Source organism: Nerophis lumbriciformis, linkage group LG04, assembly GCF_033978685.3.
Source record: "Nerophis lumbriciformis linkage group LG04, RoL_Nlum_v2.1, whole genome shotgun sequence".
In the NCBI taxonomy this organism is placed as follows: domain Eukaryota; kingdom Metazoa; phylum Chordata; class Actinopteri; order Syngnathiformes; family Syngnathidae; genus Nerophis; species Nerophis lumbriciformis.
In genome coordinates this window covers 52,922,501-52,950,000 of record NC_084551.2, presented here as the reverse complement: position 1 = coordinate 52,950,000, position 27,500 = coordinate 52,922,501, and the positions used below count along the sequence as shown (strand labels likewise).

Here is a 27,500-nt window from a genome sequence, read left to right as displayed (position 1 = left end):
CTTCTCAGCAGCACGTACCATGCGCTGCAGTCGATGCTTATCCTGGACTGTGGCGTTGGAGAACCACACGGTGATGGAGGAGGTCAGGATGGACTCGATGATGGCTGAGTAGAACTGCACCAGCATCTCGGTCGGCACCTTAAATTTCCTCAGCTTACGCAGGAAGTTCATCCTCTGCTGGGCCTTCTTCATGAGGGAGCTGATGGTCGGCTCCCACTTGAGGTCCTGGGTGATGGTGGTGCCCAAGAAACGGAAGGAGTCCACGATGAAGGGTGGGAGAGTCAATCAGGGTGAGGGGGGATGGTGGGGCTGTGACTTTATTGAAGTCCATGATCATCTCCGATGTTTTCTGGGCGTTGAGCTCCAGGTTGTTGAGGCTGCACCAGGACGCCAGCTGGTCCACCTCTCTCCTGTAGGCGGACTAGTCGCCATCCGAGATGAGCCCAATGCGGGTAGTGTCGTCCGCAAACTTGAGCAGCTTTACGGACTGGTGACTGGAGGTGCAGCAGTTTGTATACATCGGGAGAAGAGCCAGGGGGAAAGTACACAGCCCTGAGGAGTACCAGTGTCCGTGGTTCGACTGTCCAAGACAATCTTCCCCATCCGCACATGTTGTCTTCGGTCCGGCAGGAAGTCATTGATCCAACTGCACGTTGAGCTGGTAGAGCTTGTCTCGTAGCAGTCCAGGGAAGAAGGCAGTGCTGAAGTCCACAAACAGGATCCTGGCGTAGGTTACTGGGGAGTCCAGATGCTCCAGGATGAAGTGGAGGGCCAGGTTCACTGCATCATCCACAGACCTGTTGGCTCTGTAGGTGAACTGCATTGGTCCAGGAGGGGGGCGGTGATGTCCTTGAGGTGGGGCAGGACCAAGCGCTCAAAGGACTTCATGACCACGGACGTCAGCGTCCCCGGCCTGCAGTCATTAAGTCCTGTGATCCGTGCTTTCTTGGGAGCAAAAACAAAATTGTTGCGTTTATATATTTTTTTCAGTATAATTAGGTAAAGTTTAACGGATAAAATGATACACTAGTCATCTAATAAATGCTATAGCGTTCGTTTTCCCATTGGCACTGGCACTTTAATACAGTTCTAGAATATTTAAACACTGCAGTAGTTTGACCAAAAAATTCAATTCCAGTGGTTCTGGTCCACATTTTCGACCAGACCCCTATGAGAAAGAAACACCCGGGATGTTTGTGATCCACTTGACAACCAAATTGAAGCATGAATGGGATGAAACACGCAGCAGTCAGACGTTCTCCATAGATGTGGAGGAGCTGCAGGAGACTTTAATAACACCATGTGGATGTGGTCTGGGGGTTGAAGGGGGGGCGTGGTTGAGGTTCAGAGAGATGAAAAGCGTCTTGACGCAGACAAATAAAAAGAACGAGACGCTGGGCGTCGCTGATTGTTCCGACACATGAAAAGACAGAAGAAACCACAAAGAGATGGATGCTTGTTTAAGCACTACTCTGTAGAAAAAAGACAGAGGAAAAAAGCAACAAGTGGTTTGTATTCTATAAGGGCAAGGAAAAACTCACAACCCAGTGGGACGTCGATGTAAATGACTATGAGAAACCTTGGAGAGGACCGCAGATGTGGGTGACCCCCCCCCCCCCCCCCCCCCCTTTTGGGGAGACCGGATGCAATGGACGTCGAGTGGGTCTAGCATAATATTGTGAAAGTCCAGTCCATAGTGGATCTAACATAATAGTGTGAGAGTCCAGTCCATAGTGGATCTAACATAATAGCGAGAGTCCAGTCCATAGTGGATCTAACATAATAGTGTGAAAGTCCAGTCCATAGTGGATCTAACATAATAGTGAGAGTCCAGTCCATAGTGGATCTAGCATAATAGTGTGAAAGTCTAGTCCATAGTGGATCTAACATAATAGTGAGAGTCCAGTCCATAGTGGATCTAATATAATAGTGTGAGAGTCCAGTCCATAGTGGATCTAATATAATAGTGAGAGTCCAGTCCATAGTGGATCTAACATAATAGTGTGTGAGTCCAGTCCATAGTGGATCTAACATAATAGTGAGAGTCCAGTCCATAGTGGATCTAACATAATAATGAGAATCCAGTCCATAGTAGATCGAACATAATATTGTGAAAGTCCAGTCCATAGTGGATCTAACATAATAGTGTGAGAGTCCAGTCCATAGTGGATCTAACATAATAGTGTGAGAGTCCAGTCTATAGTGGATCTAACATAATAGTGTGAGAGTCCAGTCCATAGTGGATCTAACATAATAGTGTGAGAGTCCAGTCCATAGTGGATCTAACATCATAGTGTGAGAGTCCAGTCCATAGTGGATCTAACATAATAGTGTGAGAGTCCAGTCCATAGTGGATCGAACATAATAGTGTGAGAGTCCAGTCCATAGTAGATCTAACATAATAGTGCGAGAGTCCAGTCCATAGTGGATCTAACATAATATTGTGAGAGTCCTGTCCATAGTGGATCTAACATAATAGTGTGAGAGTCCTGTCCATAGTGGATCTAACATAATAGTGAGAGTCCAGTCCATAGTGGGGCCAGCAGGAGACCATCCCGAGCGTAGACGGGTCAGCAGTGCAGAGATGTCCCCAACCGATGCACAGGCGAGCGGTCCACCCCGGGTCCCGACTCTGGACAGCCAGAATTCTTTCCCATTCTTGCTTGATGTACAGCTTAAGTTGTTCAACAGTCCGGGGGTCTCCGTTGTGCTATTTTAGGCTTCATAATGCGCCACACATTTTCAATGGGAGACTGGTCTGGACTACTGGCAGGCCAGTCTAGTACCCGCACTCTTTTACTACGAAGCCACGCTGTAACATGTAGTTTGGCAGTGTCTTGCTGAAATAAGCAGGGGCGTCCATGATAACGTTGCTTGGATGGCAACATATGTTGCTCCAAAACCTGTATGCACCTTTCAGCATTAATGGTGCCTTCACAGATGTGTAAGTTACCCATGTCTTGGGCACTAATACACCCCCATACCTTCACACATGCTGGCTTTTATACTTTGCGCCATGGTTATTTTCCTCTTTGTTCCAGAGGACACAACATCCACAGTTTCCAAAAACAATTTGAAATGTGGACTCGTCAGACCAGAGAACACTTTTCCACTTTTCATCAGTCCATCTTAGATGAGCTCGGGCCCAGCGAAGCCGGCGGCGTTTCCGGGTGTTGTTGATAAATGGCTTTTCGCTTTGCAAAGTAGAGTTTTAACTTGCACTTACAGATGTAGCGACCATCTGTAGTTACTGACAGTGGTTTTCCGAAGTGTTCCTGAGGCCATGTGGTGATATCTTTTACACACCGATGTCGCTTTTTGATGCAGTACCGCCTGAGAGAGCCACGGTCACGGTCATTCAATGTTACGTGTAGTGATTTCTCCAGATTCTCTGAACCTTTTGATGATATTACAGACTTTAGATGGTGAAATCCCTCAATTCCTTGCAATTGCTGGTTGAGAAAGGTTTTTCTTAAACTGTTCAACAGTTTGCTCACGCATTTGTTGACAAAGTGGTGACCCTCGCCCCATCCTTGTTTGTGAATGACTGAGCATTTCCGTCATGATCCGTGGTCCGGATCATGTTTTGTGTTTTCTGTTGGTTTTGGACTCCTTGAGTTCCTGTTTGTGCACCTCTGAGTTTGTTACCATGGCTGCTTATTATTTTCACCTGCCTGTGGTGTTTGATTCAATACTTGTCTTTTTGTGGGTGTCGGACAGATATCTACCATCAGTATTGGATGAGGACACACCTAACGGCAACACACCTCGGACAAACTAATTTCATTGTTGAACAAATCAACATTTATAAACACACGTACACACACACGAAAAGTAGGAGAAAATCAGGACCGACGAGTACTGTTAGTTCTGGTCTCCATCCATAGTGCCAACTTCACTGGTTTTGAGGTTTGTACAAGAAATGACCAACCTTGTGTGCTTATTGGAGGACAATTAGTTGTGAACCGGACTGTCCAGCTTTTCACAATTCAGACTGCTTGTATCGGAGCTTATATCCGACATTTTACATGCAAATTGATATGATTCGATACTTGTCTTTTTGCGGGTGTCGGACAGATATCTACCATCAGTATTGAATGAGGATACACCTAACGGCAACACACCTCGGACAAACTGATTTTATTGTTGAGCAAATCAACATTTATTAACACACGTACACACACACGAAAAGTAGAGAAAATCGGGACCGACGAGTACTGTTAGTTCTGGTCTCCATCCCTAGTGCCAACTTCACTGGTTTTGAGGTTTGTACAAGAAACGACCAACCTTGTGTGCTTATTGGAGGACAATTAGTTGTGAACCGGACTGTCGAGCTTTTCACAATTCAGACTGCTTGTATCGGAGCTTATATCCGACATTTTACATGCAAATTGATATGATTCGACACTTGTCTTTTTGCGGGTGTCGGACAGATATCTACTATCAGTATTGGATGAGGACACACCTAACGGCAACACACCTCGGACAAACTGATTTCATTGTTGAACAAATCAACATTTATTAACACACGTACACACACAGGAAAAGTAGGAGAAAACCGGGACCGACGAGTACTGTTAGTTCTGGTCTCCATCCTTAGTGCCAACTTCACTGGTTTTGAGGTTTGTACAAGAAACGACCAACCTTGTGTGCTTATTGGAGGACAATTAATTGTGAACCGGACTGTCCAGCTTTTCACAATTCATACTGCTTGTATCGGAGCTTATATCCCACATTTTACATGCAAATTGATATGATTGGATACTTGTCTTTTTGCGGGTGTCGGAGAGATATCTACGATCAGTATTGGATGAGGACACACCTAACGGCAACACACCTCGGACAAACTGATTTTGTTGTTTAACAACAACATTTATTAACACACGTACACTCACACAAAAAGTAGAGAAAATCGGAACCGACGAGTACTGTTAGTTCTGGTCTCCATGCCTAGTGCCAACTTCACTGGTTTTCAGGTTTGTACAAGAAACGACCAACCTTGTGTGCTTATTGGAGGACAATTAGTTGTGAACCGGACTGTCCAGCTTTTCACAATTTGCACTGCTTTTATCGGAGCTTATATCCGACATTTTACATGCAAATTGATTTGATTCAATACTTGTCTTTTTGCGGGTGTCGGACAGATATCTACCATCAGTATTGAATGAGGAAGCACCTAAAGGCAACACACCTCGGACAAACTGATTTCATTGTTGAACAAATCAACATTTATTAACACATGTACACACACACGAAAAGTAGAGAAAATCGGGACCGACGAGTACTGTTAGTTCTGGTCTCCATCCCTAGTGCCAACTTCACTGGTTTTGTGGTTTGTACAAGAAACGACCAACCTTGTGTGCTTATTGGAGGACAATTATTGTGAACTGGACTGTCCAGCTTTTCACAATTCAGACTGCTTGTATCGGAGCTTATATCCCACATTTTACATGCAAATTGATATGATTGGATACTTGTCTTTTTGCGGGTGTCGGACAGATATCTACCATCAGTATCGGATGAGGACACACCTAACGGCAACACACCTCGGGTAAACTGATTTTATTGTTGAACAAATCAACATTTATTAACACACGTGCACACACACGAAAAGTAGGAGAAAATCGGGACTGACGAGTACTGTTAGTTCTGGTCTCCATCCCTAGTGCCAACTTCACTGGTTTTGAGGTTTGTACAAGAAATGACCAACCTTGTGTGCTTATTGGAGGACAATTAGTTGTGAACCGGACTGTCCAGCTTTTCACAATTCAGACTGCTTGTATCGGAGCTTATATCCCACATTTTACATGCAAATTGATATGATTCGATACTTGTCTTTTTGCGGGTGTCTGACAGATATCTACCATCAGTATCGGATGAGGACGCACCTAACGGCAACACACCTCGGACAAACTGATTTTATTGTTTAACAACAACATTTATTAAGACACGTACACACACACGAAAAGTAGAGAAAATCGGAACCGACGAGTACTGTTAGTTCTGGTCTCCATCCCGAGTGCCAACTTCACTGGTTTTGAGGTTTGTACAAGAAACGACCAACCTTGTGTGCTTATTGGAGGACAATTAGTTGTGAACCGGACTATCCAGCTTTTCACAATTCAGACTGCTTGTATCGGAGCTTATATCCGACATTTTACATGCAAGTTGATATGATTCGATACCTGTCTTTTTGCGGGTGTCAGACAGAAATCTACCATCAGTATCGGATGAGGACACACCTAATGGCAACACACCTTGGACAAACTGATTTCATTGTTGAACAAATCAACATTTATTAACACACGTACACACACACGAAAAGTAGGAGAAAATCGGGACTTATGAGTACTGTTAGTTCTGGTCTCCATCCCTACTGCCAACTTCACTGGTTTTGAGGTTTGTACAAGAAACGACCAACCTTGTGTGCTTATTGGAGGACAATTATTTGTGAACCAGACTGTGCAGCTTTTCACAATTCAGACTGCTTGTATCAGAGCTTATATCCGACATTTTACATGCAAATTGATATGATTCGATACTTGTCTTTTTGCGGGTGTCGGACAGATATCTACGATCAGTATTGGATGAGGACACACCTAACGGCAACACACCTAACGTCAACACACCTCGGACAAACTGATTTTGTTGTTTAACAACAACATTTATTAACACACGTACACTCACACAAAAAGTAGAGAAAATCGGAACCGACGAGTACTGTTAGTTCTGGTCTCCATCCCTTGTGCCAACTTCACTGGTTTTGAGGTTTGTACAAGAAACAACCAACCTTGTGTGCTTATTGGAGGACAAAACCGGACTGCCCAGCTTTTCACAATTCACACTGCTTTTATCTGAGCTTATATCCGACATTTTACATGCAAATTGATATGATTCGATACTTGTCTTTTTGCGGGTGTCGGACAGATATGTACCATCAGTATTGGATGAGGGCATACCTAACGTTAACACACCTCAGACAAAGTGATTTTATTGTTTAACAACAACATTTATTAACACACGTACACACACACGAAAAGTAGGAGAAAATCTGGACCGACGAGTACTGTTAGTTCTGGTCTCCATCCCTAGTGCCAACTTCACTGGTTTTCAGGTTTGTACAAGAAACGACCAACCTTTTGTACTTATTGGAGGACAATTAGTTGTGAACTGGACTGTCCAGCTTTTCACAATTCAGACTGCTTGTATCGGAGCTTATATCCGACATTTTACATGCAAATTGATATGATTCGATACTTGTCTTTTTGCGGGTGTCAGACAGATATCTACCATCAGTATTGGATGAGGACACACCTAACGGCAACACACCTCGGACAAACTGATTTCATTGTTGAACAAATCAACATTTATTAACACACGTACACACACACGAAAAGTAGAGAAAATCGGGACCGACGAGTACTGTTAGTTCTGGTCTCCATCCCTAGTGCCAACTTCACTGGTTTTGAGGTTTGTACAAGAAACGACCAACCTTGTGTGCTTATTGGAGGACAAAACTGGACTGTCCAGCTTTTCACAATTCGCACTGCTTGTATCGGAGCTTATATCCCACGTTTTACATGCAAATTGATATGATTGGATACTTGTCTTTTTGCGGGTGTCGGACAGATATCTACCATCAGTATTGAATGAGGACACACCTAACGGCAACACACCTCGGGCAAACTGATTTTATTGTTGAACAAATCAACATTTATTAACACACGTACACACACACGAAAAGTAGGAGAAAAGGTAGGAGAAAATCGGGACCGACGAGTACTGTTAGTTCTGGTCTCCATCCCTAGTGCCAACTTCACTGGTTTTCAGGTTTGTACTAGAAACGACCAACCTTTTGTACTTATTGGAGGACAATTAGTTGTTAACTGGACTGTCCAGCTTTTCACAATTCAGACTGCTTGTATCGGAGCTTATATCCGACATTTTACATGCAAATTGATATGATTCGATACTTGTCTTTTTGCGGGTGTCGGACAGATATCTACCATCAGTATTGGATGAGGACACACCTAACGGCAACCCACCTCGGACAAACTGATTTTATTGTTGAACAAATCAACATTTATTAACACACGTACACACACACGAAAGGTAGGAGAAAATCGGGACCGACGAGTACTGTTAGTTCTGGTCTCCATCCATAGTGCCACCTTCACTGGTTTTGAGGTTTGTACAAGAAACGACCAACCTTGTGTGCTTATTGGAGGACAATTAGTTATGAACCGGACTGTCCAGCTTTTCACAATTCAGACTGCTTGTATCGGAGCTTATATCCCACATTTTACATGCAAATTGATATGATTCGATACTTTTCTTTTTGCGAGTGTCGGACAGATATCTACCATCAGTATCGGATGAGGACACACCTAACGGCAACACACCTCGGACAAACTGATTTCATTGTTGAACAAATCAACATTTATTAACACACGTACACACACACGAAAAGTAGAGAAAATTGGGACCGACGAGTACTGTTAGTTCTGGTCTCCATCCATAGTGCCAACTTCACTGGTTTTGAGGTTTTGTACAAGAAACGACCAACCTTGTGTGCTTATTGGAGGACAATTAGTTGTGAACTGGACTGTCCAGCTTTTCACAATTCAGACTGCTTGTATCGGAGCTTATATCCCACATTTTACATGCAAATTGATATGATTGGATACTTGTCTTTTTGTGGGTGTCGGACTGATATCTACCATCAGTATCGGATGAGGACACACCTAACGGCAACAAACTGATTTTATTGTTGAGCAAATCAACATTTATTAACACACGTACACACACACGAAAAGTAGGAGAAAAACGGGACCGACGAGTACTGTTAGTTCTGGTCTCCATCCCTACTCAGGTGTGCCTAATCAAGTGGCTGTTGGGTGTATGATGTGCGAGTTTCTCATGTTGACTTTAATACGAGTCAAGGACACAAACATTGTCTCATTAAAATGTCTTTAATGTCTGCAAGTGGAGTGGTCAACGGGGAGTCCTCGTGTCGGCGAGCCTTTCAGCCTTTTATGAAGAAACATTTCCCGCCGTCGCCGTCGGTCGTCAAGCGGAGATTTAATAAACGGTCCATGTTGGAAGCTGACCCGTGGACATGCCATCTCCAGCGGACAGTGACCCGGGGAACGAAGCTTCGCCCCCGTTGATGAAAGAGAGGCTGCTTCTTGCTGTCAGATCCAAGATGTTGCTGCAGACTTGGTTGAGGACAAAAAGAATCAGATCCAAGATGTTGCTGCAGACTTGGTTGAGGACAAAAAGAATCAGATCCAAGATGTTGCTGCAGACTTGGTTGAGGACAAAAAGAATCAGATCCAAGATGTTGCTGCAGACTTGGTTGAGGACAAAAAGAATCAGATCCAAGATGTTGCTGCAGACTTGGTTGAGGACAAAAAGAATCAGATCCAAGATGTTGCTGCAGACTTGGTTGAGGACAAAAAGAATCAGATCCAAGATGTTGCTGCAGACTTGGTGGAGGACAAAAAGAATCAGATCCAAGATGTTGCTGCAGACTTGGTTGAAGACAAAAAGAATCAGATCCAAGATGTTGCTGCAGACTTGGTGGAAGTCAAAAAGAATCAGATCCAAGATGTTGCTGCAGACTTGGTTGAGGACAAAAAGAATCAGATCCAAGATGTTGCTGCAGACTTGGTTGAAGACAAAAAGAATCAGATCCAAGATGTTGCTGTAGACTTGGTTGAGGACAAAAAGAATCAGATCCAAGATGTTGCTGCAGACTTGTTTGAGGACAAAAAGAATCAGATCCAAGATGTTGCTGCAGACTTGGTTGAAGACAAAAAGAATCAGATCCAAGATGTTGCTGCAGACTTGGTTGAAGACAAAAAGAATCAGATCCAAGATGTTGCTGCAGACTTGGTTGAGGACAAAAAGAATCAGATCCAAGATGTTGCTGCAGACTTGTTTGAGGACAAAAAGAATCAGATCCAATATGTTGCTGCAGACTTGGTTGAAGACAAAAAGAATCAGATCCAAGATGTTGCTGCAGACTTGGTTGAGGACAAAAAGAATCAGATCCAAGATGCTGCTGCAGACTTGGTGGAAGACAAAAAGAATCCTCTCTTCAATTGCGTCCTCCGCAGCACATGAGACTCATCAGCTTTTGGGAGAAGGAGCTCTCTTTTTTGTCTCCCCTCTTCTTCTCCCTCTCCTTCCTCTTCTCCTTGTCTCTCCTCTGCACCTCCTCCCACTCTGCCTTGCGTTTCCTGTCCCTGTCCTTCCTCTTCTCCTCCTCCTTCTTCTCCCGCTCTCTCCACTCCGCCTTCAGTTTCTCCTGCTCCCTCTTCTCCCTGTACTCCTCCTCCCCGCTGCTCTCCATCCCGTCTCTCTTGTCCTTGTCCTTGGTCTCCTCCTTGTCTCTCTTCCTCTGCTCCTCCTCCTTCTTGTCTCTCTCCTTCAACTCGGCTTTGAGTCTGTCCCTCTCTCTCTTCCTCTCCATCTCCCTCCTCTCCCTCGCCCTCCACTCTGCCCTAATTCTCCTCTCCCTCTCTCGCCTCCTCTCCTCCTCTCTCTTCTCCCGCTCTTCCCATTCCTCCCTTAACTTCTTGTCTTTCTCCTTCTTCTTCTCCTGCTCCTTCCTCTCCCTCTCCCTCCACTCCCCCATCAGTGCCATTCTTCTCTCCTTCCACTTCTCCTCCAGTCTGTACTCCTCCTCTTTCCTCTCATAACTTGTTGAAGCCGTCTGGCTCTCCTCGTTCTTTAGGCCTTTTTTCTCCTCCTCCTTCCATAACATTGTGTCTTTCTTCTCCTTTTGGACATTTTCCTTCTCCTTGTTGTTCTTCTCCTCTTTGTCTTCCTTCTGATCGCTTTTTGCCTCCTCTTTGCTCCCTTTCTCCTCCCTGAGGAGATCCTCCTCTTTCTCCTTCTTCCCCTCTTTCTTTTTTTGTCCATTTTCTTGCTCCTTCTCCCTCTCCATCTTCTCGTCACTCTCTTGCTCCTTCTCCCTTTCCATCTTCTCGTCACTCTGGTGTTCCTTCTTCCTCTCCAGTTTCTCGTCACTCTTGTCTTCTTTCTTTCTCTCCATCTTCTCATCACTCTTTTGCGCCTTCTTCCTCTCCATTTTCTCGTCACTGTCGTGTTCCTTCTTTCTTTCCATCTTCTCGTCACTCTCGTGTTCCTTCTTCCTCTCCAGTTTCTCGTCACTCTCTTGCTCCTTCTTCCTCTCCATCTTCTCATCACTCTTTTGCGCCTTCTTCCTCTCCATTTTCTCGTCACTGTCGTGTTCCTTCTTTCTCTCCATTTTCTCGTCACTCTCGTGTTCCTTCTTCCTCTCCATCTTCTCGTCACTCTCTTGCTCCTTCTTCCTCTTCATCTTCTCGTCACTCTCTTGCTCCTTCTTCCTCTCCATCTTCTCGTCAGTCTCTTGCTCTTTCTTTCTCTCCATCTTCTCGTCACTCTCTTGCTCCTTCTTCCTCTCCATCTTCTCGTCACTCTCTTGCTCCTTCTTCCTCTCCATCTTCTCATCAGTCTCTTTCTCCTTCATCCTCTCCATCTTCTCATCACTCTCGTGTTCCTTCTTCCTCTCCATCTTCTCATCAGTCTCTTTCTCCTTCTTCCTCTCCATTTTCTCGTCACTCTCTTGCTCCTTATTCCTTTCCATCTTCTCGTCACTCTCTTGCTCCTTCTTCCTCTCCAACTTCTCGTCACTCTCTTGCTCCTTCTTCCTCTCCATCTTCTCATCACTCTCGTGTTCCTTCTTCCTCTCCATTTTCTCGTCACTATCCTGTTTCTTCTTTCTCTCCATTGTCTCGTCACTCTCGTGTTCCTTCCTCCTCTCCATTTTTTTGTCACTCTCGTGTTCCTTCTTCCTCTCCATTTTCTTGTCACTCTTTTGCGCCTTCTTCCTCTCCATTTTCTCGTCACTCTCGTGCTCTTTCTTCCTCTCCATTTTCTCATCACTCTCGTGTTCCTTCTTCCTCTCCATTTTCTCGTCACTCTTGTGTTCCTTCTTCCTCTCCATTTTCTCATCACTCTCGTGCTCTTTCTTCCTCTCCATTTTCTCATCACTCTCGCGTTCCTTCTTCCTCTCCATTTTCTCGTCACTCTTGTGTTCCTTCTTCCTCTCCATTTTCTCGTCACTCTCGTGCTCCTTCCTCCTCTCCATTTTCTCGTCACTCATTTGCGCCTTCTTCTTCTCCATTTTCTCGTCACTCTCGTGTTCCTTTTTCCTCTCCATTTTCTTGTCACTCTCTTGCTCCTTCGACTTCTCCATCTTCTCGTCACTCTTTTGCTCCGTCCACCTCTCCATCTTCTCGTCACTCTCGTGTTCCTTCTTACTTTCCATCTCCTCGTCACTCTTTTGCGCCTTCCACCTCTCCATTTTCTCATCCTTCTCTTGCTCCCTCTCCAGCTTCTCATCACTCTTTTGCGCCTTCTTCCTCTCCATTTTCTCGTCACTCTCGTGTTCCTTTTTCCTCTCCATTTTCTTGTCACTCTCTTGCTCCTTCGACTTCTCCATCTTCTCGTCACTCTCTTGCTCCGTCCACCTCTCCATCTTCTCGTCACTCTTGTGTTCCTTCTTCCTCTCCATCTTCTCGTCACTCTTTTGCGCCTTCCACCTCTCCATTTTCTCATCCCTCTCTTGCTCCCTCTCCATCTTCTCATCAATCTCTTGCTCCTTCTTCCTCTCCATCTTCTCGTCACTCTCTTGCTCCTTCTTCCTCTCCATCTTCTCATCCCTCTCTTGCTCCCTCTCCATCTTCTCGTCACTCTCTTGCGCCTTCCACCTCTCCATCTTCTCATCCCTCTCTTGCTCCCTCTCCATCTTCTCGTCACTCTCTTGCTCCTTCTCCATCTCCACCTTCTCCCGTGGACGCTCCTCTTCCTCCTCCCTCTCCACCTTCCCCTCCTCCTTTTTGCCATTTGCTCTCCCTTGCTCCATCTCCATCTTCTCCGCCTTGTCACTTTCCTGCTCCTTCTCCCTCCCCATTTTCTTGTCCGTCGCTGGCTCCTTCTCCTCCGCCATCTTCTCCTGATCAATACCTTGCTCCTCCTCCTCTCCCTCCCTGCCATTATTTTGCTTCTTCGCCATCTTCTCCGCCACCTCCTGGTCACTATCCCACTTGTTCTCATCCTTCGCCCTCTTTTTCTCTTCCTCCTCCCTCTGGCCATTCTCCTGGTCTTTGTGGTCGTGATTGACCTTCTCCTGATCGCTGTGTGTCTCTCCTTCCCTCTGTTTCTCCTCCTTCGTCTTTTGGTCAGTCCCTGACTTTTCAGGACAATCCATTCCTTGCTGGTTCTCCTCCATGTTGTTCTTTTCCGTCAAGTCGGCAGTTACGACAAAGCAGTCCTAAACGGAGGTGGCACAACACTGGTTGAATGAAGCAATCCAACAAGCCATCAATCTGGTCTGGCGTATACCCACCAGATGTGGTCTCTCCCTGTGGTCGGTGTTGTCGTGCAGCGATTCCTTGCCTCGGAGCAGCTCCTCCTTCTCCCGTCTCCAGCGCGCCTCCTTGTGGGACATCTGCGTGGCCATTTTGAGGTGGTCCAGCTCTCGGTTGGTCTTGCACAGCTCCACCTGGACATGGTCCAGCTCCACGTTGACGGTGCGCAGCTCCACTTTGAACTTGTCCAGCTCCACGTTGCTCTTGCGCAACTCGGCCTGTGTCTTCTCGTTGGCCCTCATGGTGTTGGAAAGCTCAGAGTTTTCAATCAACATCTTCCTGTAGTTCCCCTCCAGAAACTTCAGGTAGGAGGCGATGTTCTCCTCCATTGTAGGCTCGCTGCTCCTCAGCAAGGGTTACTCTCGGGCTCAGTGTGGCATCTGCAATGTGTTGAGCGGGTCAGGATGCCACGAATGAAGGCCTGACATCACGAGGTGTTTGTTTTTGTGATGAGGGTGCTCGCTGTGCTACATCATCACATGTTGTGCCATGATGCCGTTTCAAAGGGACACGTAGCCTTGTTGTTTGGGGACGAGGGCGTGTCCTAGGAACAACAGCTTGCGCTCTTCTGTGAAGTCTTTCTACTACCTGCTCTACTTCTCCCACATCAAACTCTTCCAAGCCAGTGCTTGTTTTGTGCAAAGGAGTTCCCCAGAGTGTTGTCCTCAATGTTTTGCTAAGATGAAAAAGGAAGAAATTCCTCTCAGTGATCACAAAGCGTGTCAGAATATCAACACTCTTACGGTGCGTCCTGGTAATATTTACGTTCAAAGGGCTTTGGATGGTGCTACATTTCCCACAATGCATTGCTCTTGGCTGTAATTACAAAACCCAAAACCAGTGCAGTTGTCACGTTGTGTCATACTTGCCAACCTTGAGACCTCCGATTTCGGGGGGCGGGGGCGTGGTTGGGGTGGGGCGTGGGCGTGATTGGGGGCGGGGCTAAGAGGGGAGTAGTATATTTACAGCTAGAATTCACCAAGTCAAGTATTTCATATATATATATATATATAAGAAATACTTGACTTTCAGTGAATTCTAGCTATATATATATATATATATTTATTTTATTATATATATATATATATATATATATATATATATATATATATATATATATATATATATATATAAATAAAAGAAATACTTGAATTTCAGTGTTCATTTATTTACGCATATACACACACATAACACTCATCTACTCATTGTTGAGTTAAGGGTTGAATTGTCCATTCTTGTTCTATTCTCTGTCACTAATTTTCCAACCATGCTGAACACCCTTTCGCAGGTACCCAGAAAGGTTTCGAGTACCACCAAAAAAACTGAATCTCTGAAGACCGTATAAAAATCTGTGTTAAAGGTGTACAAATACTGTTTGTATAATAAGCATGTTATTTTTTTTACAAATGAGGGTTAAGAGTTCAGTACTAAAAAAAAAAGAAAATAATGTGGCTTAAGTACAGTTTTTTAATTGAGCTGCTGCATTTTTTGGTTGGGTTGTTTATTTCTTTTGAGTAACTTCTACATTTCTAAAAGGGGAGGAATGTTATAGAGTGATCTATGTTTGTATGTTGCCATCTCCTGGTGAATGTTGGCTATAGCGTCCTGGGGTTACTTTTTGGTTGGCCAACGATTTACGTGGTGTTGCGCACCTGACGTCAAGTGTGTGAGTCTGTTCTGAAGTCTACAGTAAAGAGACGTACTTCATCACCTCGCCTGGTTATTGCCTCCAACTCAATATATTACAACAACATTGCTGTTTACGGCAGACGAACTGCTTTACGGTAGAATAAACCATGACTGCTGTTGTTGTGTATTGTTACCGCACTGGGAGGACGTTAATGAAACTGCCTAACAATAAACCCACATAAGAAACCAAGAACTCGCCCTCGATCATTCTACAGTTATAACGTGTGTTGTGGGAAAGCGGACGTGAATACAGGCTGTTGACACATCACTCAGGTCCGCATGGAGCTGGAGGGGGCGTGGCTTCCAGCTCCGCCTGAATTTCGGGAGATTTTCGGGAGAAAATTTGTCCCGGGAGGTTTTCGGGAGAGGCGCTGAATTTCGGGAGTCTCCCGGAAAATCCGGGAGGGTTGGCAAGTATGTTAAAGGGGAACATTATTACAATTTCAGAAGGGTTAAAACCATTAAAAATCAGTTTCCAGTGGCTTATTTTATTTTTCGAAGTTTTTTTCAAAATTTTACCCATCACGCAATATCCCTAAAAAAAGCTTCAAAGTGCCTGATTTTAACCATTGTTATAAACACCCGTCCATTTTCCTGTGACGTCACATAGTGATGCCAATACAAACAAACATGGCGGATGGAACAGCAAGGGATAGCGACATTAGCTCGGATTCAGACTCGGATTTCAGCGGCTTAAGCGAAATTGAAGAAGAAATTGAAGCTATTGAGCCATATCGGTTTGAACCGTATGCAAGCGAAACCGACGAAAACGACACGATAGCCAGCGACACGGGAGAAAGCCAGGACAAATTCGGCGATCGCCTTCTAACCAACGATTGGTATGTGTTTGTTTTTAAGTGTTGTAATGTTTTTAAGCTAAATTATTGGTAAACACAGTTTATGTATAATAATTTACGTAAAACCGCGAGTAATGAATAAAGTTTTCATCAATTAATATATTCTGTAGACATACCCTCATCCACTCTCTTTTCCTGAAAGCTGATCTGTCCAGTCTTGGAGTTGATGTCAGCAGGCCAGGGAAGCTAGGGTCGATATTCTTCTCTTGATCATCTTCGGTGGCATAAGGGACGGTGTGAGCCAAGACATCCAGGGGGTTTAGCTCGCTCGTCTGCGGGAACAAACTGCCGCCATTGCTTGCCGTGCTACCGAGGTTTTTTGTCCCTGAATTGCTCACATACTCTGGCAGATTCAATGGGGGTCTGGCGGCAGATTTCTTTGACTTTATCGTTGGAAATGCATCTGCTTTGAGTGTCGCAGGATATCCACACATTCTTGCTGTGGAAGACCCTTGCTTCCGGGTGAGTTCTCAGGACCATTCCAGGGAAGACATTGTCGTGAGATGGTTTAGACTTCTTTATTTTTTTGGGAACAGAGTCTTTGGCGTGATTTTCAGCAGCTGCCTTTTCTTACGTGAGCACACGAATGGTTTCCTTCCGTCCGCCGTCTGCTTTTCAGCAGCACGTTGCCGTCGTCCGCCGTCTACTTTTCAGCAGCACGTCGCCGTCGTTCGCGTGGTAGCAGAGGATGGTTTCCTCCCGTCCGCCGTCTGCTTTTCAGCAGCACGTCACCGTCGTTCGCCGTCTACTTTTCAGCAGCACGTCGCCATCGTTCGCGTGGTAGCAGAGGATGGTTTCCTCCCGTCCGCCGTCTGCTTTTCAGCAGCACGTCGCCTTTGGCGTGCTTTTCAGCAGCTGCCTTTTCTCCGTCTCGCTCTCGCGGTGTACTGTGCTATGCGTTTTGCCTCTTGCTCTCCACCTCTCCTCCCGTCTCTCTCGGCTGTCACCCTTTTATACACAGACAGATTATCTGATTGTGCCCAGCTGCCCGACCCACGCACCTGTAGTCCATTTGGACGCGGGTCCGCAGGCCACGCCCCCTCGCCGGCATCGTGGAGCGGGCCCCGGTGTCGGACCGCCGGCCCTGCCTCTCCACACTTGCCATCTCTGTCGTAGCATAGCTTTCGTCGGTAAAATGTGCGGAACAAACGTCCAATTTCTTGCCACTTTCGCATCTTTGGGCCACTGGTGCAACTTGAATCCGTCCCTGTTCGTGTTGTTACACCCTCCGACAACACACCGACGAGGCATGATGTCTCCAAGGTACGGAAAACAGTCGAAAAAAACGGAAAATAACAGAGCTGATTTGACTCAGTGTTTGAGAAAATGTTGGATTGCTTCCCGATGTGACGTCATCGCTCCGAGAGCGAATACTAGAAAGGTGTTTAATTCGCCAAAATTCACCCATTTAGAGTTCGGAAATCGGTTAAAAAAATATATGGTCTTTTTTCTGCAACATCAAGGTATATATTGACGCTTACATAGGTCTGGTGATAATGTTCCCCTTTAATCATTTCACACATAAGTCGCTCCTGAGTATAAGTCGCACCCCCGGCCAAACTATGAAAAAAACTGCGACTTATAGTCCGAAAAATACGGTACATTGAATTATTTACATTATTTACAATCCGGGGGGTTGGTCGGGTAGGTCTGACTTGGTAGGATATGTACAACGAGCAGTGAATAAAGTGAGTTCAGAAAGCATAAGAACAAGTATCTACATTTGATTATTTACAATCCGGGGAGGTGGGATGTGGAAGGGAGGGTGTTAGTCAAGGGTTGAAGTTGTCTGGAGGTGTTGTTTTAGAGCGGTTTTGAAGGAGGATAGTAGTTTGAATAGTCATTTAAACTGGGACCACAACCAAAACCATCAACCTTAACCCCGCTTCTGCTGCCCGTAGTGTGTGTGTTTGCGCATGCGTACGCCGATGTTTCCTGTCTGGACTGCGTCAGGTGTGAGATGCACGCACTGTGGGACACTTTGTGTATGTGTGTACACAAGAGTCCTGTCTGTTCACGGACGTTTTGCAGCATTCAAGCATCTACTTCTCTGTTGAAGACCCACCATATTTTATTACTGTATTTTTTGCACTATAAGGCACACTTAAATCCTATCATTTTCTCAAAAATCGACAGTGCGCCTTAAAACCCGATGTACAGATTCATTCTGGTTGTCGACCTCGAAGCATTTTTTTTTTTTTTTTTTTTTTTTTGGGTACAAAGTATAATGATAATTGTGACCAGTAGATGGCAGTCACACATGAAAGATACTTGTGAACTGCAGGGTGACACCTGTTTGATAAATGATGCTAGCAAGCAAGCAGAATATAGAAGATTACATACAGTCCTCAAAAATCTGTCAGAATGTTTTAGTACGACTTTGGAAAGCTACAAAGCCGCACCGTTTGCCGGATAGTCAGACGTACTGTGCTTCAACATACGCATATTATTATGGCACCTATTAGGAGACATATTATCTCCCCTTTGTTTCGCAATATTATGCAAAACCAACTTTTCCTACCAATTGGTACCTGCTGTTGTGTATTTGGGATCTGCATAAGTCCCGAAAGTGTGCGCATGTCCGCCTTTGTAGTCAATAAGCTTTTTATTTTTGTGCAATCACACCAAAAAACGATCTGTTTATTATTATTCCGCCGCAAAACTTTATCGCGCTCCACAGCCCACAGTTTTCATCCGATCGGAACCGTTCTATAGTACTAAAACGTTTGGCTCGACCGGGAATCGTGAACTACTCCCCACCAAAAAAAGTCCTAGATTACCCCAAATTTCCGGTTTTCCGGATCAGTTTTCCCATTTAGAATGAATTAGCCATTTTTCGAACTTACACAATTCCTACATTTCTAAAAACGATTGGAACCGTTCCACCATCCACATACTTCACTCACTTTGTACAATCAAACTAACATTTTCCAAGTTAAAAAAAAATTCCAGGAATTCCCAGAATTTCTGGTTTTCCAAAGCCCTATTTTCACCTCTTCCTGGAAAGTTTTCACAGTCCACATTTTTCAATCGTTTTTGATCATTCCACCTTCAAAACATTCTTCCTGATTGGTACAACAAAACTACCATTTTTCTTTTCGTAAAAATTCCCAATTTTCCCGAAATTCCAGGAATTCCGAAATACCCATTTAAATTCAAACTGTCACTACGTCAACATTTTTCGCACGTTCTGAAAAACTCCAACACCAACCCCAGGAAAACCATGCGCCCACACTGCTCTTTACACATGTATAACGCAAAACATGTTTTCCCTTAAAATTCCCGGGTTTCCCAGAATTTTCTCCCCATTGACAATGAATGGGAAATCAGCTGCATATCCCACATTTCTCATCCAATCTGAACCGTTCAAACATCCACACACTCCACTCACCGTAGACATTCAAACTAGCATGATTCCAGGTTATGAAAATTCCCTGATTACCCGGAACTACCAAGAGTTGTCTAGTTTGCCAACGAGGGAAAGGTGAAGGAGACAGTTCCCAGACCAGAGAAGTGGTGTAGCCAGACCTGAAGGGGAACTAAAATAAGAGCGTTAAACAGAAACCAATTACAGAATTCAACAAAACTCAAAAGACAGTAGTTTCTTCCCCAAAAAACGGATTCCAGATGTTCAAGACCCTCTTAAAAAGTCCAAAATCAAGAGTGGGTGGAAAGAGGACTAAAAGTAGGGTCAAAGAGCGTGGCGAAGAGGAGGATCAGAAGCGTGTGATGCCCAAGCCCTGGGGGTTGTTGTTGCTGGCACCGGGGGATTCCATGGTGTGGCCGACGAGGGGGCTAACGGGATGGGTGCTCCTCAACCGCGGAGGTCCACGCCCAAGTCCCGGACGATGACGCTGTTGGCCTATAGGGGGTGCGTGGAAAGGCCCCCTGCTGCGGCCGGCGTGGAGGTTGATTGCTGGGCGGGCGTCTTGGAGACGATAGCATCTGGAATAGACCCACCGGTGGCAGAACTGGAAGTGGCATCTGCAGCAGAACCCCGGAAGGCTGAGCTGGCGACCACTTCACCGGCGAAAAGACGGTCGAACCTGGCCTCGCAAGTCTTCCAGCAATTGTGTGGTTCAAAAAGCTGGCACCAAGTCGCCGACGGGGCGTCCCTGCGAAGTCACTCGCTGGCTGGAGTATTTTGTTTGGAACTGGCATGATATTGGTAGTTGTGACCCCAAGAACGGGAGACGGCGGGCAGACAAGAAGAGTCTTTGATAAGAAATACTAAAGACTAGTGCAGCAGGTGCATGGGGGAAGCAATGGCATGACAAAACATGAAACTCATATATAGAAGCCTTATTGGGAATCTGGAACAGGTGTTGCTAGGTTGCCAATCAGGGAAAGGTGAAGGAGACAGTGCTCAGACCACAGGAACCGATTGGGAATTTAAAGGGGAACATTATCACCAGACCTATGTAAGCGTCAATATATACCTTGATGTTGCAGAAAAAAGACCATATATTTTTTTAACCGATTTCCGAACTCTAAATGGGTGAATTTTGGCGAATTAAACGCCTTTCTATTATTCGCTCTCGGAGCCATGACGTCACATCGGGAAGCAATCCACCATTTTCTCAAACACCGAGTCAAATCAGCTCTGTTATTTTCCGTTTTTTTGACTGTTTTCCGTACCTTGGAGACATCATGCCTCGTCGGTGTGTTGTCGGAGGGTGTAACAACACGAACAGGGACGGATTCAAGTTGCACCAGTGGCCCAAAGATTCCAAAGTGGCAAGAAATTGGACGTTTGTTCCGCACACTTTACCCACGAAAGCTATGCTACGACAGAGATGGCAAGAATGTGTGGATATCCTGCGACACTCAAAGCAGATGCATTTCCAACAATAAAGTCAAAGAAATCTTCCGCCAGACCCCCATTGAATCTGCCGGAGTGTGTGAGAAATTCAGGGACAAAGGACCTCGGTAGCACGGCAAGCAATGGCGGCAGTTTGTTCCCGCAGACGAGCGAGCTAAACCCCCTGGATGTCTTGGCTCACACCGTCCCTTATGCCACCGAAAATGATCAAGAGAAGAATATCGACCCTAGCTTCCCTGGCCTGCTGACATCAACTCCAAAACTGGACAGATCAGCTTTCAGGAAAAGAGAGCGGATGAGGGTATGTCTACAGAATATATTAATTGATGAAAACTTTATTCATTACTCGCGGTTTTACGTAAATTATTATACATAAACTGTGTTTACCAATAATTTAGCTTAAAAACATTGCAACACTTAAAAACAAACACATACCAATCATTGGTTAGAAGGCGATCGCCGAATTCGTCCTCGCTTTCTCCCGTGTCGCTGGCTGTCGTGTCGTTTTCGTCGGTTTCGCTTGCATACGGTTCAAACCGATATGGCTCAATAGCTTCAATTTCTTCTTCAATTTCGCTTAAGCCGCTGAAATCTTAGTCTGAATCCGAACTAATGTCGCTATATCTTGCTGTTCTATCCGCCATGTTTGTTTGTATTGGCATCACTGTGTGACGTCACAGGAAAATGGACGGGTGTATATAACGATGGTTAAAATCAGGCACTTTGAAGCTTTTTTTAGGGATATTGCGTGATGGGTAAAATTTTGAAAAAAACTTCGAAAAATAAAATAAGCCACTGGGAACTGATTTTTAATGGTTTTAACCCTTCTGAAATTGTGATAATGTTCCCCTTTAATAAAACTCAAAAGACAGTAGCTTCTTCCCCAAAAAACGGATTCCAGACGTTTGAGACCCTCTTAAAGAAGTCCAAAATCAAGGATACTAAGGACTAGTGCAGCAGGAAAGTGCACAGGAAGCATGGGGAAAGCTGTCAAGACAAAACATGAAACAACGATGCAGCCTTGTCTGGCATATATAGAAGCCTGATTGGCAATCCGGAACAGGTGTGTCTAGGTTGGAACCAGACCGGAAGTGGAACTAAAATAAGAGCGGTAAACAGGACCCAAATACAGGAAACACCAAATAAGGTCGGTCCGACATTGACAGGCCATGACACATAATATACAATCATCATATCATTATTCAGAATGCGTCATGTGACCATGTGTGTCCACGTACACACGCTTGATACGCGTGCTGCCTGGGAGGTTAGTGTGAACATTTAATGACAGGCCTGAGTGTGTGTATATGTGTGTGTGTGTGTGTGTGTGTGTGTGTGTGTGTGTGTGTGTGTGTGTGTGTGTGTGTGTGTGTGTGTGTGTGTGCGTGTGTGTGTGTGTGTGTGTGTGTGTGTGTGTGTGTGTGTGTGTGTGTAATGAGAAGAGAAAGGTTCTGTGTGATTATAGGCCTCCTTTTGGAACCAGAAAGACTAAATATGGCTTCAGACTAAACACCACACACACACACACACACACACACACACACACACACACACACACACACACATACTGGTTATCATTTGGAATGGGGACCAAATTTTTGATCATGACTTGTGGGGACCAGCCTTTCTACAGGTTGTGGGGGCATAAACAAAATGAGGTGGCCAGTTATCTCATACACGTCTTTAAATCTCTGGATTGATGAAGTAATGTGCTGATCATTCTTACTGGGGCCCCTGGGGAAAAAAGAGCTCATATGGTTCATGGGGACCACATTTAAATCATTTTGCATAATTCACACAAATTTGTACGTGACTACTTAGGACCATTTAAAAATAAATAAATAAAAAATGATGGTCAGAATACAGCACTACAGATGTCCTCTTATAGGAAGTTTCACCACTTAAATGTTAAATCAAGCAAATCCTGCATCTTCTGTGACATTACTGAAAACTGCTATTTAGCAGTAATGAAGTTGTCTGCAACTCCAACTACCATATATAGAAGGATGGAACATTCTGAATGTGAATCATACTTTAAAGGGGAACATTATCACAATTTCAGAACGGTTAAAATCATTAAAAATCAGTTCCCAGTGGCTTATTTTATTTTTCGAAGTTTTTTTCAAAATTTTACCCATCACGCAATATCCCTAAAAAAAGCTTCAAAGTGCCTGATTTTAACCATCGTTATATACACCCGTCCATTTTCCTGTGACATCACACAGTGATGCCAACACAAACAAACATGGCAGATAGAACAGCAAGCTATAGCGACATTAGCTCGGATTCAGACTCGGATTTCAGCGGCTTAAGCGATTCAACAGATTACACATGTATTGAAACGGATGGTTGTAGTGTGGAGGCAGGTAGCGAAAACGAAATTGAAGAAGAAACTGAAGCTATTGAGCCATATCGGTTTGAAGCGTATGCAAGCGAAACCGACGAAAACGACACGACAGCCAGCGACACGGGAGAAAGCGAGGACGAATTCGGCGATCGCCTTCTAACCAACGATTGGTATGTGTTTGTTTGGCATTAAAGGAAACTAACAACTATGAACTAGGTTTACAGCATATGAAATACATTTGGCAACAACATGCACTTTGAGAGTGCAGACAGCCCAATTTTCATCAATTAATATATTCTGTAGACATACCCTCATCTGCGCTCTTTTCCTGAAAGCTGAACTGTCCAGTTTTGGAGTTGATGTCAGCAGGCCAGGGAAGCTAGGGTCGATATTCTTCTCTTGATCATCTTCGGTGGCATAAGGGACGGTGTGAGCCAAGACATCCAGGGGGTTTAGCTCGCTCGTCTGCGGGAACAAACTGCCGCCATTGCTTGCCGTGCTAGCGAGGTCCTTTGTCCCTGAATTGCTCACACACTCTGGCAGATTCAATGGGGGTCTGGCGGCAGATTTCTTTGACTTTATCGTTGGAAATGCATCTGCTTTGAGTGTCGCAGGATATCCACACATTCTTGCCATCTCTGTCGTAGCATAGCTTTCGTGGGTAAAGTGTGCGGAACAAACGTCCAATTTCTTGCCACTTTTGCATCTTTGGGCCACTGGTGCAACTTGAATCCGTCCCTGTTCGTGTTGTTACACCCTCCGACAACACACCGACGAGGCATGATGTCTCCAAGGTACGGAAAACAGTCGAAAAAACGGAAAATAACAGAGCTGATTTGACTCGGTGTTTGAGAAAATGTCGGATTGCTTCCCGATGTGACGTCATCGCTCCGAGAGCGAATAATAGAAAGGCGTTTAATTCGCCAAAATTCACCCATTTAGAGTTCGGAAATCGGTTAAAAAAATATATGGTCTTTTTTCTGCAACATCAAGGTATATATTGACGCTTACATAGGTCTGGTGATAATGTTCCCCTTTAATGTAATAATGTTTTATAATCATGCTGTATGAAAATGTCATCCTAAGGAACACTAAACCAGATTTTGTTTTTGGAAAAATATATTAGTTTTAACTAAGGATGGATACCATACAGAATCACAGTACTATTAATGGCACTCATGTGGAAGGAGTAGTCGACAGAAAAAAAAAGGGTGGAAATAGGGCTTTGGAAAAGCATGAATTCTGGAAAATCCTGGAATTTTTTTGAACTTGGAAAAATTATAGTTTGAATTTCCACGATGGTGAAATGTGTTGAAGGTGGAATGGTTTGAATCTGTTGAAAAATGTGGAAATGGTGGAAGTTTGAAAAATGGCCAATTCATTTTGAATGGGGAAAATGCAAAAAAAAAAAAAAAAAAAGTAATTATGGGAAATCCTGGAATTTCTTTTTACAATTGTTGAAGTAGAGCACACAATTTCTGAACAGGCTGAATATTTTGAAGTTGGAACAGTTTGAATCAGATGAAAAATGTGGGAATTGTAGAACTTTGAAGAAAGTCCCATTGATTTCAATGGGAATTTCAGAAAAAATGGGAATTTTTTTGAAAATGGTAAATAACTTGAATTTCTCAATGAGTTGAAATGGTTGGTGTTGAAATTTTTCAAATCGGTCGACAAATGTTGAAGTTGTAACATGTTGAATTGAGAAATGGTATTACGGAATTCCTGGAATTTGGGGAAAACCGGGAATTTTTCTAGTTCAAAAAACAACTTAGATTTTTATCCTGATTAAGAGGAATGTCTTGATGGTGGAACGGTTGAAATGCGTTAAAAAAAATGTGGAAGAAGTAGTCGACAGATAAAAGGGTGGAAAAAAGGCTTTGGAAAAGCAAGAATTCTGGAAAATCCTGGAATTTTTTTTAACTTGGAAAAATGATCGTTTGAATTTCCAGAATGGTGGAATGTGTTGAAGGTGGAATGGTTTGAATCTGTTGAAAAATATGGAAATGGTGGAAGTTTGAAAAGTGACCAATTCAATTTGAATGGGGAAAATGCAAAAAAAAAAAAAAAAAAAAAAAAAAAAAAAAGGAATAATGGGAAATTCTGGAATTTCTTTTTACAATAGTTGAAGTAGATCACACAATTCGTGAACAGGCTGAATATTTTGAAGTTGGAACAGTTTGAATCAGATGAAAAATGTGGAAATTGTGGAACTTTGAAGAATGTCCCATTGATTTCAATGGGAATTTCAGAAAAATTGGGAATTTTTTTGAAAATGGTAAATAACTTGAATTTCTCAATGAGTTGAAATGGTTGGTGTTGACATTTTTCAAATCGGTCGACAAATGTTGAAGTTGTAACATGTTGAATTGAGAAATGGTATTACAGAATTCCTGGAATTTGGGGAAAACCGGGAATTTGTCTAGTTCAAAAAACAACTTTGATTTTTATCCTGATTAAGAGGAATGTCTTGATGGTGGAACGGTTGAAATGCGTAAAAAAAAATGTGGAAGAAGTAGTCGACAGATAAAAGGGTGGAAATAGGGCTTTGGAAAAGCAAGAATTCTGGAAAATCCTGGAATTTTTTTGAACTTGGAAAAATGATAGTTTGAATTTCCAGAATGGTGGAATGTGTTGAAGGTGGAATGGTTTGAATCTGTTGAAAAATATGGAAATGGTGGAAGTTTGAAAAGTGGCCAATTCAATTTGAATGGGGAAAATGCAAAAAAAAAAAAAAAAAAAAAAAGGAATAATGGGAAATTCTGGAATTTCTTTTTACAATAGTTGAAGTAGATCACACAATTCCTGAACAGGATGAATATTTTGAAGTTGGAACAGTTTGAATCAGATGAAAAATGTGGAAATTGTGGAACTTTGAAGAATGTCCCATTGATTTCAATGGGAATTTCAGAAAAATTGGGAATTTCGGGAAAAGCGGGAATTTTTTTGAAAATGGTAAATAACTTGAATGTCTCAATGAGTTGAAATGGTTGGTGTTGAAATTTTTCAAATCGGTCGACAAATGTTGAAGTTGTAACATGTTGAATTGAGAAATGGTATTTTGGAATTCCTGGAATTTTGGGAAAACCGGGAATTTTTCTAGTTCAAAAAACAACTTTGATTTTTGTCTTGATTAAGAGGAATGTCCTGATGGTGGAACGGTTGAAATGCGTAAAAAAATGTGGAAGAAGTAGTCGACAGATAAAAGGGTGGAAATAGGGCTTTGGAAAAGCAAGAATTCTGGAAAATTCTGGAATTTTTTTTAACTTGGAAAAATGATAGTTTGAATTTCCAGAATGGTGGAATGTGTTGAAGTTGGAATGGTTTGAATCTGTTGAAAAATATGGAAATGGTGGAAGTTTGAAAAGTGGCCAATTCAATTTGAATGGGGAAAATGCAAAAAAAAAAAAAAAAAGGAATAATGGGAAATTCTGGAATTTCTTTTTAAAATAGTTCAAGTAGAGCACACAATTCCTGAACAGGCTGAATATTTTGAAGTTGGAACAGTTTGAATCAGATGAAAAATGTGGAAATTGTGGAACTTTGAAGAATGTCCCATTTATTTCGATGGGAATTTCAGAAAAATTGGGAATTTCGGGAAAAGCGGGAATTTTTTTGCAAATGGTAAATAACTTGAATGTCTGAAAGAGTTGAAATGGTTGGTGTTGACATTTTTCAAATCGGTCGACAAATGTTGAAGTTGTAACATGTTGAATTGAGAAATGGTATTACGGAATTCCTGGAATTTGGGGAAAACCGGGAATTTTTCCAGTTCAAAAAACAACTTAATTTTTTGTCCTGATTAAGAGGAATTTTTTGAACGGTTGAAATGCGTAAAAAATGTGGGAATTGCAGAAAATGTGTGAGTAGTCGACAGAAAAAAGGGTGGAAATAGGGCTTTGGAAAAGCATGAATTCTGGAAAATCCTGGAATTTTTTTGAACTTGGAAAAATTATAGTTTGAATTTCCAGGATGGTGAAATGTGTTGAAGGTGGAATGGTTTGAATCTGTTGAAAAATGTGGAAATGGTGGAAGTTTGAAAAATGGCCAATTCATTTTGAAAGAGGAAAATGCAATAAAAATAAAAATAAAAAAAGTAATTTTGGGAAATCCTGGAATTTCTTTTTACAATTGTTGAAGTAGAGCACACAATTTCTGAACAGGCTGAATATTTTGAAGTTGGAACAGTTTGAATCAGATGAAAAATGTGGGAATTGTAGAACTTTGAAGAATGTCCCATTGATTTCAATGGGAATTTCAGAAAAATTGGGAATTTCGGGAAAATCGGGAATTTTTTTGAAATTGTAAAAAAAGCTTGAATGGTCTGAATGAGTTGAAATGGTTGGTGTTGAAATTTTTCA

General features: G+C 43.3%; 2 protein-coding genes across 3 annotated transcripts in view; one reads left to right on the top strand and one right to left on the bottom strand.

Annotated features, from left to right (window-relative positions):
- bbs9 (Bardet-Biedl syndrome 9) overlaps nt 1-27,500 on the top strand; it is a 449,751-nt gene that overhangs the window by 204,979 nt on the left and 217,272 nt on the right. The gene's annotated exons all lie outside the window — the stretch shown is intronic.
- Nucleotides 8,763-13,949, bottom strand: LOC133603884 (uncharacterized). The gene is made up of 2 exons (XM_061957149.2): nt 13,403-13,949; nt 8,763-13,327 (listed from the first exon to the last, which is right to left on the bottom strand). Exons 1-2 carry the CDS (start codon nt 13,751-13,753, stop codon nt 10,103-10,105), a joined length of 3,576 nt encoding a protein of 1,191 aa, XP_061813133.2. The 5' UTR covers nt 13,754-13,949; the 3' UTR covers nt 8,763-10,102.